The following is a 16,294-nucleotide window of genomic DNA, read 5'->3' as shown; positions in this document are numbered from 1 at the left end:
TAAAAGGAGGACGAAAATATCATCCATTGTCATCTGCAGCTAAATTGGCATTAAAGAATCAACGGTATTTCTAAAATTTACTTTTATTTTTAGAATCTTTAGTACTTGTTAAGCTAAATTGCATTTTTCACAAACTATAAAAAATACTTTATAAAAAAAATTGATCTATGTGTGCATATTTATTTTTTTAGATTTGGTCGTTCATTTTGGCTAAGATTTCATGCAAAACATTACAGTTTAACTGTCAAACATCAAGGACAAGTGTCAATCAATAGAGCTTTAAATTGTACCAGAAAAATGGCTTGCAATCACATAGGTTTTTTGTTATTGAAAACTGATGATGTCATGTTTCTAGAGAATAAATGATTATCTAATCAGTTGTGTTAAAAATATGTTTCCTCTTTAATTCCTTTCTTTCTTTTTTAAATTCCTATTATTGCAAATAAGTATAGCCAATTTAAGCAATTATATTGTAGATGCACTTGCAGAGGAACTTATTGCTGCTAGAATTATGACAGAAGCTGAGCACATCGAGGTAGGTATTTGGAAAGGAAATATTGACACCACAAGAGTTTTTAATAATGATGAAACTCCACAATTCATTCATTATGGTTTTGATGGAACCTCTTCTAGTTTGGTCTATGCAGCGAAAGGAGATCAATCCAAAAAAATGCAGAAAGAAAACAGAGAATGTGTTACCATCCATCCCTTCGTGTCATTCTCAGGTTTGCTTTTATTTTAGTATTTGATATTTTCTTAAAATGATTGAATTTAGACCAAATTTTCAGATGTAAATCCAATTTTCTTATTTAAACTATATCTTTTAACAAATCTATTGTTATCAAGACTTGCTGGTTTAATTTAGTCTCGCTATACATTTAACTACATTAAACGTAAAGTAATAAAACTGTACTGTTTAGAAACTTTTTAAACTAACTTGAACTGAGATCATATTACTAAAAAAATCACAACTTACAATTTCAGGAGAGGTCTGTATGTGTCAAGTAAGAAAAGCAAAAGATGAAATGTTTACTGAGACAAATTCTCTAAACAAAGTAGCATTCATGCTTATTCTAGCAAATATATGGGATAAATGGGCAACAAAACCCACTCTCCTAAAAGCTGCTAAGCGAGTTGGTGTAACCAATGAAGCCTTGAGCATTGAATTCATGCAGCAAGACAAGTTTGATAAAGCAGATAATTGCATAGAGACTCCTGAAAAGGCATCAGTTTCATCAATGCAATCAAAATTGACTTCCCCTGATTCATCATATGTTGTCTCTCCTGATAGAAGAAGAGGATCAGCATTGTATTGGAAAGAAAATTTTGAAAGTGCTCAATCTTTGATTAATGAGTTGCACGAGAAGAGCATCCAACTTGAGGAGATACCAGGATTTATGACTATTAGAAAAGTAAAACCAAATCTATCTACCAGTTCAACACGAATAACTCAAGTTCATGGATCCATGAAAGCTAAAGACATTTTGAATTTAGTTGCAAACATTAATGAAAAGAAAGAACAAAAGCTTCAAACACAATTGCAAAATGCAAAAAAAAAAGAAGAGCTAAAGAAAATCTTTATTAAATGTAAAGAGATATGTGTATGTACTGGAAACATTTGTAAAGTAGCAATGTTTAGGGAATGTCCAAAATGCCACGATATTTTAAAATCTCAGTGCAGCAAATTAGCGTGTCGTGTTGAGGGCAATGATTTTTCCTACTGCAGCTTTGCAAAAAACAGGGACAAATCCAAGGAAAAGTTTATTCAATTCAAATAGTAATACATCAGAGAGGGATGAATAGTTTTTTCATAAAGAATTTATGTATAACTAAAACATTCTTTTCAAGTGTAATGTATGATTTTAAGTTATTATGATTTCAAGTTATTATTAAACATTTTTGTTGTGGTTTTTGACTTTTAAGTTTATTTTCTAAATGCACCCCAAAAACTACATCACTATGAGGTTGAACTTGGCTCAAAAATGTAAAAAATAATACTGCAAAATAATTTAACTTTATGATTATTATTGAAAAGGGCACTTAAAGGCTTATAAAAAAGTCAACTTTGCAAACTTAATCTGACATTTACATGTTTTATGGTGTTTTTACTGAAATATTTGATTTAAAAAACCAGAGAAATTTTTAGAAAAGGCTTAAAATAATCACTTAAAGCTATAAAAAAAAATGAAAAGCTGATATATTTTTCCATTAGCTTGAACATTTTAATGAAAAAAAATTAAACCCTTATACTTTTTAGGTGTAAATCGGACTAGCTACATTCCAATAAGTAACTGTGTGGTTTTTGGGGTGCAATAGTTTTTGCGGTGCATATACCTGTAGAGGGAATTGTCTTGCCGAACGAACCACTTACAAACTTTCAACTGATAGAGGCAGCAAAAAAACTAAAAATAAAAAACTTTAAAGGAGTTTTTGTTAGAGATGAATTGCAAAAGCAAAAAAAAGTAAGGAAAAAAGAATGTGGAATAGTCAATGCAGGAGATTCAAGCACTAGCGGTTTTCATTGGATCTGTTAGCGAAAAGACGGGAATGAAAAGTACAGCTTCGACTCTTATGCACAGCCTCCTCCCGTCGTAAACTACTTGAGTCCAGTTTACTACAATAGCGAAAGAGTTCAGTTTGGTGACACTTCTTACTGAGGTCACTTGTGTCTCTACGTCTTGAAAAAGCTTGATGAAGAATATGACTTTCAAAGCGTTGTCAACACGCTTTGGTGATTTTTCCAGGGATTCAAAAAATTTTAAAAAATGCATATATAAAAATGATTGAAAAACTCGGTTGATCAGAAACGGGGAGATATTACTATGATATGCTCACACCCACACTGGCTAATAAAATGTTTATAAGAACAGACGGTTCAAACACTACCATTGAAGACATTGATTTGAACTCTTACAAATTGGTTAACGTGGCAGAATCCGTCAACTCGCATGACGCTGCTACTAAAAATTACGTACAAACATTCAACAACTGGTAAAGGAGGAGCTACAAGCAGCATCACTTCAGACCTAGATTTGGACTTTCACAAATTGATCAATGTGAATGAACCTTCAAGCTTGCACGATGCTGCTACAAAATACTATGTAGATGTAAGCACAAGCATGTGTGTAAAAACAAATGGAGCTAGCACGATCAGCGGCGATCTAGATTTGAACTCGCACAAATGGATCAATGTGTCTTATCCGATCAATTTACATGACGCCGCTACAAAAAATTATGTAGATGCAAATGCAGCTTTAGGAATAAGCAGCATAACTACTGATGTCATCTTAAATTCACACAAGTTGACAAATGTATTAGATCCTACAAACTTGCAAGATGCTGCTACAAAAAGCTACGTTGATGTTTCATCACAAAAATCTAACTTTTTAAATCTAAATTCAAGCTTTTCATGCTTAGGACTAAAGTCGCAAACTATAGCAGCAGGATTGCCTGATGCAGCTACAGTTTTCAACTACTCTGACGGTTCTGGAGTTCTAAGAAGATTATGGTTAGCTATTAATGGAACTGTCACAAACGGATTGTCCGTTCCTGGAAATGTTCATATTAGAATATTTGCAGACGGAGAGATTGGAGTTGGAAATTATTAAGAAACTACTGATGCTGTCGGCGTAGATAGTGTAGCTCTAGCTTGCGACTTGTTGTTCTCTCCTTTCGGAGGACCGTTTTATGCAAACTCTTTGCAAGGTTGCAACATATACAACACTTCTTTGTTGGGAGGATATTTTACACTTGACATGCCATTTAGAACAAGCTTAGCCATACAATTGTTAAACAAAACAGCTTCACCAATAACATACTGGATTCAACCCTTCAAATCAACATTTACCACAATCCAACCGCTAATCTCATCCATTAAATTAAACTCAAGAACATTTAGATATTTTAACACAACATACGGAAACGATTGTGCTTCTAAACTCTGTCGGTAAGAGTAATGGTGTTTATTTAAAATATATTAGAGCACACATTATTGGAGGATCTGGAAACTGGTGGGAATCCAGATTAAGAATTTATGATGGAAATTTACCTCCTGGAAATGGTACTATAATCAGTCCTTGGACACCTAATAATACAAGCAACTACACTCACTTTGTTGGTTATGATAACGACAGCAAGTGCATTTTTTCTTCATCTGGATTGGATGATTTTTACTTGTCATCGTGAAATGGCTCAAACATAAGCTCATTCAACAACAAGTCGTCAGGATTATTATACCAATCCAATGCTTCAATTGCCTCAACAACCACTATATCGTTTTATAGAAATTTTGGAGAAGCTGACTCTATGCCCGGCGTTTCTACTGGTAGAAGGCTAGTTGTCACAATAAACTCTGGAGATGCGCAAGTGGATCAATCCAGAAGCTTTTATCTAATGCTAGGACAGGTATATTTTTACGCATAAGAACTCATACAGCTTGATTCAATCAACAAGAAAAAAAAACTACCTAAATAAATAATTTCTTGTTACAAAAACGAGTTCTGCTAGCGTTATAAAAAAACAAACAACCGTCTATAAAATCATTCCTATAAGCCATACTAGAAAAGAAATAATAGTATCACTATCTAAAAAAACAAAAGACGACATTAGAAAAAAAAATTCTAATAAACTAGACCAAAAAACAAAGGACATCTACAAAAGCAGACTCAATGAAATCATAGAAGACAAAGAATACAACATTAGAAAAAAAGCAAGATCAATCAAAGCAAAACCACTATGCACTTTGATGGACTGATAAGTTTGCGAAAATAGACGCTTTAGCGCATATGCGCATGATAATTTAAAAAAACTTATTAGGCGAGACAATTACCAACTTGATTAATATAATTTCGTGTTTCTTTAATATAACTATGTTTTGTTCTAGCTTTTATAAATATTTCTATCAATATAGGTTTTATAGAAATCTTATTTCGGTCAAGGTTAGCAATGGTAAATATTTTATACTGAGGGTATACATTTTTGTTTTTTCAAGCAACTTTGAAACGCATTTAACAGAGTTTTCCTTCGGGTGCAGCTTAATGATATATTTTGATCTGTTTTGTTAGTTTATTATGATTATGTAAACTGTTTTAATGGTCGACAAACGGCAGAAATTATCTTATGAAGACATTCTACTTTTACGAGAGAAAATATAACTTTTAACATCTAACAATAACACATTGGAAACTTATTCAAGAATAAAAAAGTACACACATCTACACAGTTTGTTAGTATTAGACTTTGGATATTAAGGACTATTCAAATCTTTCTTGAATAAATTGGATTATTGTTAAGAGTATTGGCAGAAACATAAATGTTACCTAAACTCCCAGATCTCAAATAGTCTCAACAATTACCACTCGTTTGACCAAATACGAGCCGTGGGCTCTTATATGGTACCGACGTGGCTATTAATAGGATCTTAGTGTAATTTATACTCGATAAACACTCTAAAATAAAATTGATTTCCATTTTATTTAAAATGTATCAGTTATCTATATATACATAACATAAAGGCAAGCACTGTTGTAGCCAGGGCCGAGGCAAGGGCTATGCGAATTATGCGGTCGCATAGGGTGCCGGCTGTCGAATTTAGATTGTTGTGAAAACCAGATCAGTCAGTAATAGGAACCGTACGCATCGCGTGACATTGTTTCCTATACTGATTGGTCTGGACTTGTGACAGGGCATTATGGTTAATCCCACGTTTTTTGTTGTAACAATTTTTTTTTTGAGTTATCTATGTTTGTATCTTGTTATAAAAGTAAATAGATTAACTAATTCAGTCTGATTTATAAGGAACGCTGTGTGTCTTTATGGTGCCGAAACCCGTACATTTTTTGATTTAAAGATAATATTTAAGAGATATATAAGAGATTATTTTCTACCGATGGCTTCCTTAATTAAGAAAAAGCAAATAAGAAATGGACATCGAGTTTACCTGAGAAAGTTGTTTGCAGAAATTGACGTTGATTTGAAAGAAATTAAAAGGATAAACTTATTATTGACTACCATAGAGACCAAACATGTGATTATAAAGACTTTAGACGACGAAATTATGGACTTATTGGCGGACGAAGCTGACATTATGTCCGAAACTGAGGATACTAGCTTATGGACTAGTGATATATTAAGTAACATAGAGAACTTACGGTTTCTTAGTAAAAAGGTAGAAAAATCTGAGAAAGATTCATCCACTCGAAGTGTTTCTTCTAAAAATTCTATGAAGCTTCCAAAATTAACAATTCAAAGCTTCTCCGGTGATATATTATCATGGAAAGGGTTTTGGGATCAGTATTCAACTGCAATTGACAGTAATGAAGATCTTTCAGATATAGCAAAGTTTAATTATTTAAAATCATATCTTTCTGGTAGAGCACAAGAGCTAATCGAAGGACTTTCACTTAGCCAAGACAATAATAGGGAAGCAATACAACTTTTAAAGGACAGGTTTGGTGATACTCAAAGACTCATTGCAGCACATATGGATGATCTTCGAAAAATAAATCCAGTGCGAAGTTAAAAGAAGTAACACAACTCCGTCAAATATATGATAAGCTAGAAATAAACATAAGAAATTTAAAAGATGTAAATGTTGAAACATGTACTTATGGATCACTTCTTATTGCCATTATATCAGAAAGAATTGCACGTCAGTTATGCATTATTATTTCAAGACATTTTAAAAATGATGACTGGAACGCAAATGAATTTACGAATGTGATTAAGACAGAACTTTCAGCTCTAGAGCGTTGTGAAGCTGTTACTAATGCAAGTATGGAAGTAGAAGAAAATATACCAATTACATTACAGAATATGCACATTAATAGTAAAAAATATAATCAGCACCATTTGAGCAATAATCAAAGACATTTTAACCATAACACTATCCCAAGAAATAATCAAGAAGCTAGAGACACTTGTGTGTTTTGTAAAGAACGACACTTATCATCCTAGATGCAGAAATATAACTGATGTAAAAAACCGCCGAAGTATAGTTCAAAAGGAGAACAGATGTTTTGTTTGTTTAAAAAGAGGATATAAAGCAAGTTTTTGTCAATTAAATTATAAGTGCATTAAATGCAAAAAGAAGCATAAGATAACTTTATGCGATGCTGAAAGTAACAAGGTTCCAAATAAATTGTTATCAGAAGTCCAGAGTTATTCAATTACTCATAAAAACCAGCATACAGCTACCAACAACCATGTCATTCTACAGTCTGCTAAAGCTACAGCTACAAACCCATATAACACTTTATCCAGTTGCAGTAGAGTATTATTTGATGGATGCAGTCAACGAACTTACATTACAGATGCATTACGTGAAAAATTGAAGTTAAAGAAGATACGCCCAGAAAGTTTAATAATTAAAAGATTTGCATCAGATGAAGGCTTAATCAGAACACTAGATGTTGTTTGTGTTTGTTTGAAGGGTAGAGATCCAAAGAATAATGTTTACATGGAGACATTATGCATTCCTTTCATATGTTCACCATTAAAAAATCCTAACTTCAATCTTTTGCAACAAAAATATGTTTACTTAAAAGGAATCCCTTTAGCTGAATCTTAACCATTAAAGAACAATGAATCTGTTGACATCCTAATGGGTTTAGACTATTATTACTCAGTAATTACTGGAAAAATAATAAGAGGTTGCAATAATGGTCCAGTTGCCCTTGAAAGTATTTTAGGATGCATTGTTTGTGGTTCATCTGACATCGGTGCTCGTGAGAATTTTATTCAAACTAATTTGGTGTCGACTTCACAATCAGATGATGTCTTAGGTTGGAATTACGAAAATTTTGGGAATCTGAATCCAGCAATTTCCAAGAGCAAGACAATTTTTACCAGCAATTTAAAAATGACATTACTTTTAATGGGGAACGATATGTGACAAAGCTACCATTAAAACCAAAGTGTGAATTTTTACCTGATAATTATAATATTAGTTTAAAAAGATTTATTTCATTACAGAGAAAGTTTGAGAAAAATACTGATTTAAAACAACGATATCAAGAAGAACTTCATACGAAAATGAAAAGATTATTGAGCGAGTCTATGATCCAGGCGAACCTGGAAAAGTTCATTATCTACCTCATCGTGCAGTAGTATGAGATGATAAAGAGACAACAAAGTTACGTATTGTGTTCGATGGTTCCACAAATGAGGGTGGTCCTTCAATTAATGAGAGCTTGTATACTGGCCCATGTTTACTGACATGCATATATAGTACACTTTTACGCTTTCGCATGTTCAAGATAGGACTGATATCTGATATCCGCCAAGCGTTTCTAAACGTTGGTATATGCAATGAGCATAAGGATCTATTGCGATTTTTATGGTATGATGATAAGAGCAACATGTTAATTATTTACCGTTTCCTGCGAATTTGGAATCACTAGTAGTCCTTTTTTGTTAAATACAACAGTGTCCGACAAAAAAAAACTCACTGAGTTTGAAAAGTGCCAAATTGTGGCATGGCATGAAAGTGGATACACTGACCATGAAATTGGAAAATAATTGAATCGATGGTGCACTACAGTTCGAAGATTTTTGTTCAAGTATTGTTTGACGGGAAGTTTTAAACGCAAAGAAGGGAGCGGAAGAAGGCGTAAAACTACTGCAAGAGAGGACAGATTAATTATAAGAGAGGTTCGAAAGAATAGAAAGATAACAGCGGCTGAAATGAAGAGAAATTTTAAACTGGATGTTGACGAACGGACGGTTCTTCGAAGGATCCATTCTATTGGGAAATTTAAATCTTACTGGAGCGTTAAAAAACCATTTATATCCGAAAATAACCGGAAAAAAAAACTTCAATGGGCAAAGCAATATCAGAATTGGGCAATCGAACAATGGAAAAATGTTTTATGGAGTGATTAGTCACCATTTTGTTTGCGCTTCAGTGGACGGTCGCGTATTTGGCGGTTGCATAATGAACGTTACCATCCATTAGTAACACAGCCAACAGTAAAGCACGATAAAAAAGTAAATGTATGGGGATGTTTTACTTCATCGGGTGTTGGTCGTTTGTATAAAATTCCTGGTATTATGGACAGTAAAATGTACAAAAAAATCTTAATTCATCAACTGATACCTAGTGCAAATGAGCTCTTTAAAGTAAAAGTTGAGTCTTTCAGATAATGACCCGAAACATACGGCAAACAATGTGAAAAATTATTTGAAGAACAAAAAATTAGTGGTTCATTCTTGGCCAGCTCAAAGTCCTGATCTGAACCCTATCGAGAATCTCTGGAGTATATTGGATCATGGAATCAAGACAACAGCTCCAAAAAATGAAAGAGAGTTGTTTCAAATTCTTCAAAATCAATGGAAGAACATTTCTGGGGAACTCTTACAATCACTTGTTAAGAGTATGACTCGTCGGTGCAAGGCAGTATTCAAAAGCCTTGGCTTCACCACAAAGTATTAGTTTGGTCTTTTTCGTTATTTCAATAAAAATTCTCACATTTTCGTCATTTTTTTCTTGTTTTTTTTCTATCTAAGAATCAATGCACCAAATAAAAATTTTTTGTTTATTTTTTTCTATATCAGTTATAGAAATTTAGTTGAGTTCTCTTGCATATCTATCTAAGCTTTTTTTTTGTCGGACACTGTATATAATGATATATTATACTTATATGATAATATATTCAATATTTACTTAGGAAGAACATTGAATAGAAGTCAAGAAGAAGAAGCTGAATGAATTTATGCCTAGTTACTATGCATTTAAACTAAAAGATGCTAATTGTTTTCCTACATATTTATTTAATGATAGTGTAAAAAGCACAACATCAGCAACAAATTGGTGGAGAATTATAGAAATGAAGGAGTCTAAGTCTTAAAAATACCTGCAAATTTTGCATGGTTTTTTTAAGACTAAGGCTCCTTTTTCAATGGATCCAGAACTAGCTGGGCAAGTGTGCAACTGCCCAGAACTAGCTGGGCAGTTGCACACTTGCCCAGCTAGTTCTGGATCCATTGAAAGATTTTTCTCATCCTTTGGCATGGTTTGAAGCATAATTAGAAATCGTTTAGGAATAGAAAAAGCTGAAATGCTTGTACGAATTTAAAGACATTTAAGATCAAGATGCACAATTGCTGATGACGAAATGGTTTGATGACTTTGTTTTAAATCTTTAAGTTTAAATATTGCTATTCTAAGTGGGAAAAGAAACTTTCTCATTTATGAAATATATAATACTAAACTCCTTATTTTATCATCATTAGGACAATTGTTGAGCAGCATCTAACTTATAGTGTTAAATGGAAACTAATTTATGAACGAAAAAGTTATAAATGAAAAACTTGAGACCAAAAACCTTGTAAGTTGGGTTTTTGGTGGGTTTTTGCCACTGATTTCTAAAATAACTGGAAAGCGCATCTCTAATATCAAAATTGACGCAAAATTCACCATATTGGAAAGCCCTGCTTGTAAGTCAAACAAATGCTAACGGAGTAATGTGATTAACTGCATATTGTTTACAGAAAGTGTAAGATTAGATGATTTTAAAAAATTTTGGGCGATGAGCTGAATAGCCAAGAACATTTTTGTTTTATCTTTAGTTGATAAAAAATCGACTAAAAGAAAAACTAATGAAAGGGCTAATACAAGGCGAAGTATTACAAAAGTCATTTAAAATTAAATAACAACAAAATATGTATGTTTATAAGACGTTTTTTAAGAGTATGTTTAAAGACGTTTTTAGAAACGTTGGGTATTAAAGAGAGGACAGTTAGATACTGGCTAGGAGAAAAACATAATAGGGATACAACAACAAAACGTAATGATACTTGCAACTCATTGAAAGAGTTGGTACAAATATTTTAAGAGCCATGCCTAAATTGCCTTCTCACTACTGCAGAACGGATAGTAAAAAATTGTATCTAGAACCCATAGTACAGTCTAAACGTGAGCTCTATCGTATTTACGTTAAAAATGCTTCAAAAAATGGACAGAGAGTAGCCTCCAGAAACCTATTTGAAGATGTTTTGAAAGATGAAAATATACCTTTGTTTCAACCAAAGAAAGATGATCTATTTTGTTCATATAAAACAGGAAATACTACAGAGCAAGAGTATCAACAACATGTTTCACGGAAAAATTTAGCTAGACAGGAAAAAGCTTAAGACAGAATAACTGCAAAAAATGGAACAATTCACGTTATCACTCCTGGTTTAAAACCAGTGAAATTATGTCAATACTTGACCGCCAGTGCTTTGTAATTTAAAACAAAACTGGTGGTTCATAATGTTACAATATACAATCTTGGCACTAATAAATTAAAGTGTTATTGGTTTGATGAAACAACTGATTTAAAGGCATCAATTTAAGCTTTATTTTTTGTTGATTATTTAAATAAAATGATTGATGAATCCCTAACAGATGTCATAGTTTTTACTGATGGATGTACATCACAAAATAGAAATGCTATTGTTTCGAACGCACATCTGCAATTGGCAATGCAAAAAAATGTAGTCATCACAGAAAAGTTTTTAGAAAAGGGTCATACTCAAATGGAGGTAGATTCAGTTTATTCGGTAATAGAAAGAAAGTTAAAACACCTTGAAATATTTTTACCTAGTCAATACTTTTTATTTACCAAAGAAATTAGACGCAATCCATCTCCATATGAGGTTGAAATGGTAGACCATACATTTTTTAAAGATTATAGTATTAAAGGTTACTTTATTTATAATACAATCCATCCTGGAAGAGGTACTGGAGCAAAATGCGTGGTTGATATCAGAGTTCTAAAATACAATCCCAATTGTACAATAGATTTTAAACAAAGTTACGATGAATTATTTAAATAATTACCACAAAAACAAAAAAGAGTTCAACCAGTGATTCCACCACAACTCTTTACTGAAAGATTGCAAATCTCAAAATCAAAATATGATCATTTACAACAGTTAAAATGTGTTATACCCAAGAATTGCCATGAATTTTATGACAACTAACCTTACAAAAATTGTTAATTTTCTTTTATTCTGTTAAACTTTAACTACGATGACAGTTGTTATTTTTTGAGTATTTGAAATAGTTCTTTTACTTTTTTGATGTTTTTTGTAATTTTAATGTTAATGAGTAACATTTTTCTTCATTTATAATCATAAGGATTTATTTATAAAGTCAATAAGATATATTTTTGTTAGGAAGCTGAAGATGTTCTTTTATTGCTACGAGTTTATTTTGTGATATTATTCCTAAAACTTGCTTTATTGTGTCAATGTGTCAAAAGAAATTATTCATGAAGCTGCCAAATAATCATCTTGTAAAGTTAGCTAAGTCTAATATTTTAAGAAAGTTATTATATAATATATTTGTTTTCTACTCTTTCATTATTACAGCTATTTTAAATATATATATTTTTCATTTAGGTTGTTGTACAGTATAAAAAAGTGAATACCAATATTCAAATTCAAACTAATCACTTTATAATTCAGAAAATTGAAAAAGAGTGGAAAAGAGTTACTCAAACTGTTTGGGAAAGAGTGACTAATACTAAAAAGGATAAGTTCTATAACGAAATGGACGCGCTATTTGATATTCTTCGTTCCAAACATTGTATTAAATGCAAGGAAGATCCAACTTGTTCTGACTCAAAATGTTCTCATTGTGATATTCTTCCGATCTGTAATTGTCCATTCAGTTTGAAAATTCCTGAAATAGAGCTCAAGTTTATCAGAGCTCAGAGATTGAAAGTTGAAATGAAAAGTGTGTACCAAATACATTGTAGAGATAAAAAGAACATACTCGGCTAGCTAAGCAATACAAAAAAAAAGAAACAACTTTAATGTTTAAAAAATTAAGGAAAAGAAAGTAGAGTTAAGTAATAATGAGTATTTTAATGAAGAAATAGAGGTAGATGAGATTTAGAAAGCAAATGAATCTTCTAACCAGTTTATGGATACCAAAATTGAAGACCGGAATAAAGCAATCTGTCATCAATACAAATCGCTTTCCTCTTCTTGCTCATACAGTTTTAAGATACGAAACAAGTAACAGAGAAACTGCTGCTATTTCTTTTGCAGTTCTTATAGATCTTGGGATTGTTAATGAAAAAGATAATAAACTGATTAATGACCATCACAAAATTAATTGGGAAGAGAAAAAATTAATGGAAAAGCTCCAGACAGAAGATTTACGGTTGTATCAGTCAGAAGAAATTAAAGCATTAATTTTTGATGGTAGAAACAATTTAACTCTTTTAAAAAATCAAGACAAAACAACATTAAAATATTATTCTAAAACAATAAAAAATAAACTTATACACTGTCTTTAGTGAACCAGATGGAAAATATGTATTCCATTTCTATCCTCTTAAGCCTGGAGTAGGCGAAAAATCTTCGTTAAAGATAGCCAAACCTATAGCAGATTGGCGTAGAAAATTTAGTATAAACTTACAGTAGAGCAGACTCTACAGCTACTAACACTGGAATATTAGGTAGAGTTTAAAAAAACAACTGTGCTACATTACTTCCAGTAGCACAGGCATTTCCAACAATAACCATTCGTAAAAGGCTAATTGAATTAAATAAAGATGTGATCGATGATCTTTCAACTAATCAGCTTAATGGGTATAAAACGATTTGGATATACGTTCAGGTAACATACCTATAGATCTTATAAAGATGGAGTGTGGTCCTGTTAATCACAGCAGATGGTTGACCACTGCAAATAGATTGATGAGAATTTGGGTATCAGTTCATGGACTGTCTGGGCAAAACTTTATTACTTTAAGTCGTTTAGTTGAATATTATGTTGGTGTTTACTATCCAATGTGGTTTCATATAAAGATGAGGTGGTCTTTAATTGAGTGTCCAAGACATGTTTTAGAAACCTTAAGATTAGTAAAAATGCAAAACAAGGTTACCAGGGATATTGTTGAAAATATGTCATACCAGGAGCCTGATTTTCTCACAGTGAAGCTGTTCTAGCCACTTAGCTTTGCAGCTCTAAAGTGGAAGAACAGGTTTTTGCAGTGGATCGTATTCTACAGATCAGTAGAGGTTTCGACAAAGGAGAAACATCTGCCCGAGAAAGACTCATTCTTCTTATTTAAACAGATGCTAAGAATCTTATTGAGTTATGTTCTTGGACTCATAATGTATTTGAGCCAATTCAAACATGTAGCTTTACTACTGAGGAAATTATTGATTTTAAGGTGTATCCCATGATTGTTGACTCCATACCATGCCACATACAAAGTGTTGAGCGGGCTATTAAACAAACAACAGGAGCTTGTGCTGCTGTCTATAGACATGATTCAAGAGATGGTTTTATCCGAGCAGGTTGCCATCACCGTAAATCTTATCTAAAAACAATATAAAAAAAAACATAAAACAAATGATTATATAACTTCTGTACTTTGAAAATGAGAATATATATTTCTTAACTTATTCGATTTTCGCGGATTTATATTTTAATTTATATTAAACAGGGTCCATATTCCATAAAAAGCTCATTTTGCAGGTCTAATTTTGTATAGTGTTTTTATTTTTTGAAAGGGTTAAGCCAAAATTTTTGAAACTTTAATCTCGCTATAAATGTGGCAAATAAGGGTTGTAATAAAAAAAACATTGTTATCTAGGTTTAGCCTCAACACTCAACTACCCCCATCCCCCGTCACCATCCCTCTTTCTTTAAAAAATCTCTAATAAATTAATTTTAAAAAATTTTTTTTAATATTTTTATTTTAAAATAGAAAAAATTTAATAGGAGTTTTTGAATTTTAAAAAACATGTGTTGTATAATAACTCCTCCCTTTACCCCATTTTGGTAATTTATTTTGAAGTTATGGAAAAGTAATTTTTATAGTATATCTTAAAATGTCTATGGACATCTGAAAATAATATTTAAGTTTTCAATTTCGAAAAAAAAAGTTTTTCACTACACCTTATTAAGCAATTTACTAAAAACTTGTTTTTAGTTTTTTACAATATCTCTTCAATCCTAAATACATCTTGTTTTTCTTTTGCATTCTTCCTAATAGCTCTACAGATACTCTATAATCTTTTTAAAGATAGAACTTTTCTCGCTTACTTTTATTCTATCACCAACTGAAAACTCTGGTTTTGCTCTTGATTTTGTTATTTTAAATTTTTCTGGGTATAAATTTTTCCACATCATACTTTTATTCTTCTTTAAGCTAGCTTCAACAAGAGTCTTTTAATCGAATAATGAATGGTACTTTTATATTTTTTGACTAAGTCATCCAGATGTTTTGACATATATGAGTTAAGTTGGTGCTAAAGTAGTTTCACATTTTTTCTTCCATCGAACAATTCCATCTTTCTACTATACTCGATTTTTCATCATTTTTGGAAGAGTAAATCTCAACAATACTTTATATATCTCAATAAAAAAGTATTAAATGGCTTTCCTAGTTTTTCCAGTTTTATCTTTTAGAGGAATCAACCAGCTATAATTGGAGGAAGTAAAAATTATTGCTAATAAAAAGTTTACATCTTTATTTAATTTGGAGAATGCTAGCAAATCAACAAGATCAACATATTTCATTTACACCGTTAATAACAACTTTTCTTTTTTGCATAAATTCTCTTTACTTGTTTATGTAATTCATCAACCTACTGAAATATTTAGTTTAGATCCGAGGTTAAACGATGCGGAGGGTTACATTTTATTTTTTTTGCTTTTTTTGATGAACCAGATGTAGTCAATCCTATTTCAAATATCATTTTTTCCCAATAGAGTACGAACAAATAATAGCTGTCTTTTCTAATTTAACAGAATTTCTCATCTTTTATCTTTGTAAAATCTGCATTGTATCTTTGTTATATCTTTTTACAATTTAAAATTAAAAACTTGCATATTGATATGTTTCTGACAATTTTAAAATATTTAAAAAAATATAATTCTAATCGGAAGAATTCTTTTATTTCAAGAAATACCTATTACATCAGTTTTAGTAAATTAGAGAAAGAAAAAAACAAGGTGTGGCAAACTATAACGCATCTCTTCAACAATAGACTTGTCTAATTTTTCTCTAAACGAAGAATTATCAAAACTATCTATTTTTTCCAATACTTGTTAATCACATACATTATTGCGAATGGATGTGTCTTCATACGGTAGATAGCATATATCATGATAATAGACAGCTTTATCAACTCAATTTATAGGCTTGCTCCATTCTTTTGGTGTAAGATCCACATTCAATTATCTATTTAATCTTTCACCGGGAGCAGTAAAACTATGGCTGGGTAAATGCGTTTTAAACAGTAGCTTAATGATAACAGAGTTTAATATTGATCCACCTTCAGCCTT

The 16,294-nt window shown here is 31.6% G+C and overlaps 1 protein-coding gene and 2 pseudogenes across 1 annotated transcript; all 3 read left to right on the top strand.

Annotated features, from left to right (window-relative positions):
- Positions 1–282: 282 nt before the first annotated feature.
- LOC145184345 (uncharacterized) lies at positions 283–1,778 on the top strand. Its single transcript, XM_090067903.1, has 3 exons — positions 283–316; positions 477–725; positions 985–1,778. The coding sequence occupies exons 1-3, from the start codon at positions 298–300 to the stop codon at positions 1,776–1,778; spliced, it is 1,062 nt and encodes a 353-aa protein (XP_089924029.1). The 5' UTR covers positions 283–297.
- Positions 1,779–5,887: 4,109 nt separating this feature from the next.
- Positions 5,888–6,721, top strand: LOC145181764 (uncharacterized; annotated as a pseudogene).
- Positions 6,722–11,364: 4,643 nt separating this feature from the next.
- LOC149880910 (uncharacterized) lies at positions 11,365–14,365 on the top strand (annotated as a pseudogene).
- The last annotated feature ends 1,929 nt before the right edge of the window (positions 14,366–16,294 follow it).

The sequence above is a fragment of the Hydra viridissima genome, unplaced genomic scaffold, assembly GCF_058129835.1.
Source record: "Hydra viridissima isolate aposymbiotic clone 2 unplaced genomic scaffold, HvirCarnegie_v1 scaffold_12, whole genome shotgun sequence".
Lineage (NCBI taxonomy): Eukaryota > Metazoa > Cnidaria > Hydrozoa > Anthoathecata > Hydridae > Hydra > Hydra viridissima.
The sequence above is the reverse complement of the archived record's forward strand: the minus strand, read 5'-3'. Positions and strand labels throughout refer to the sequence as shown.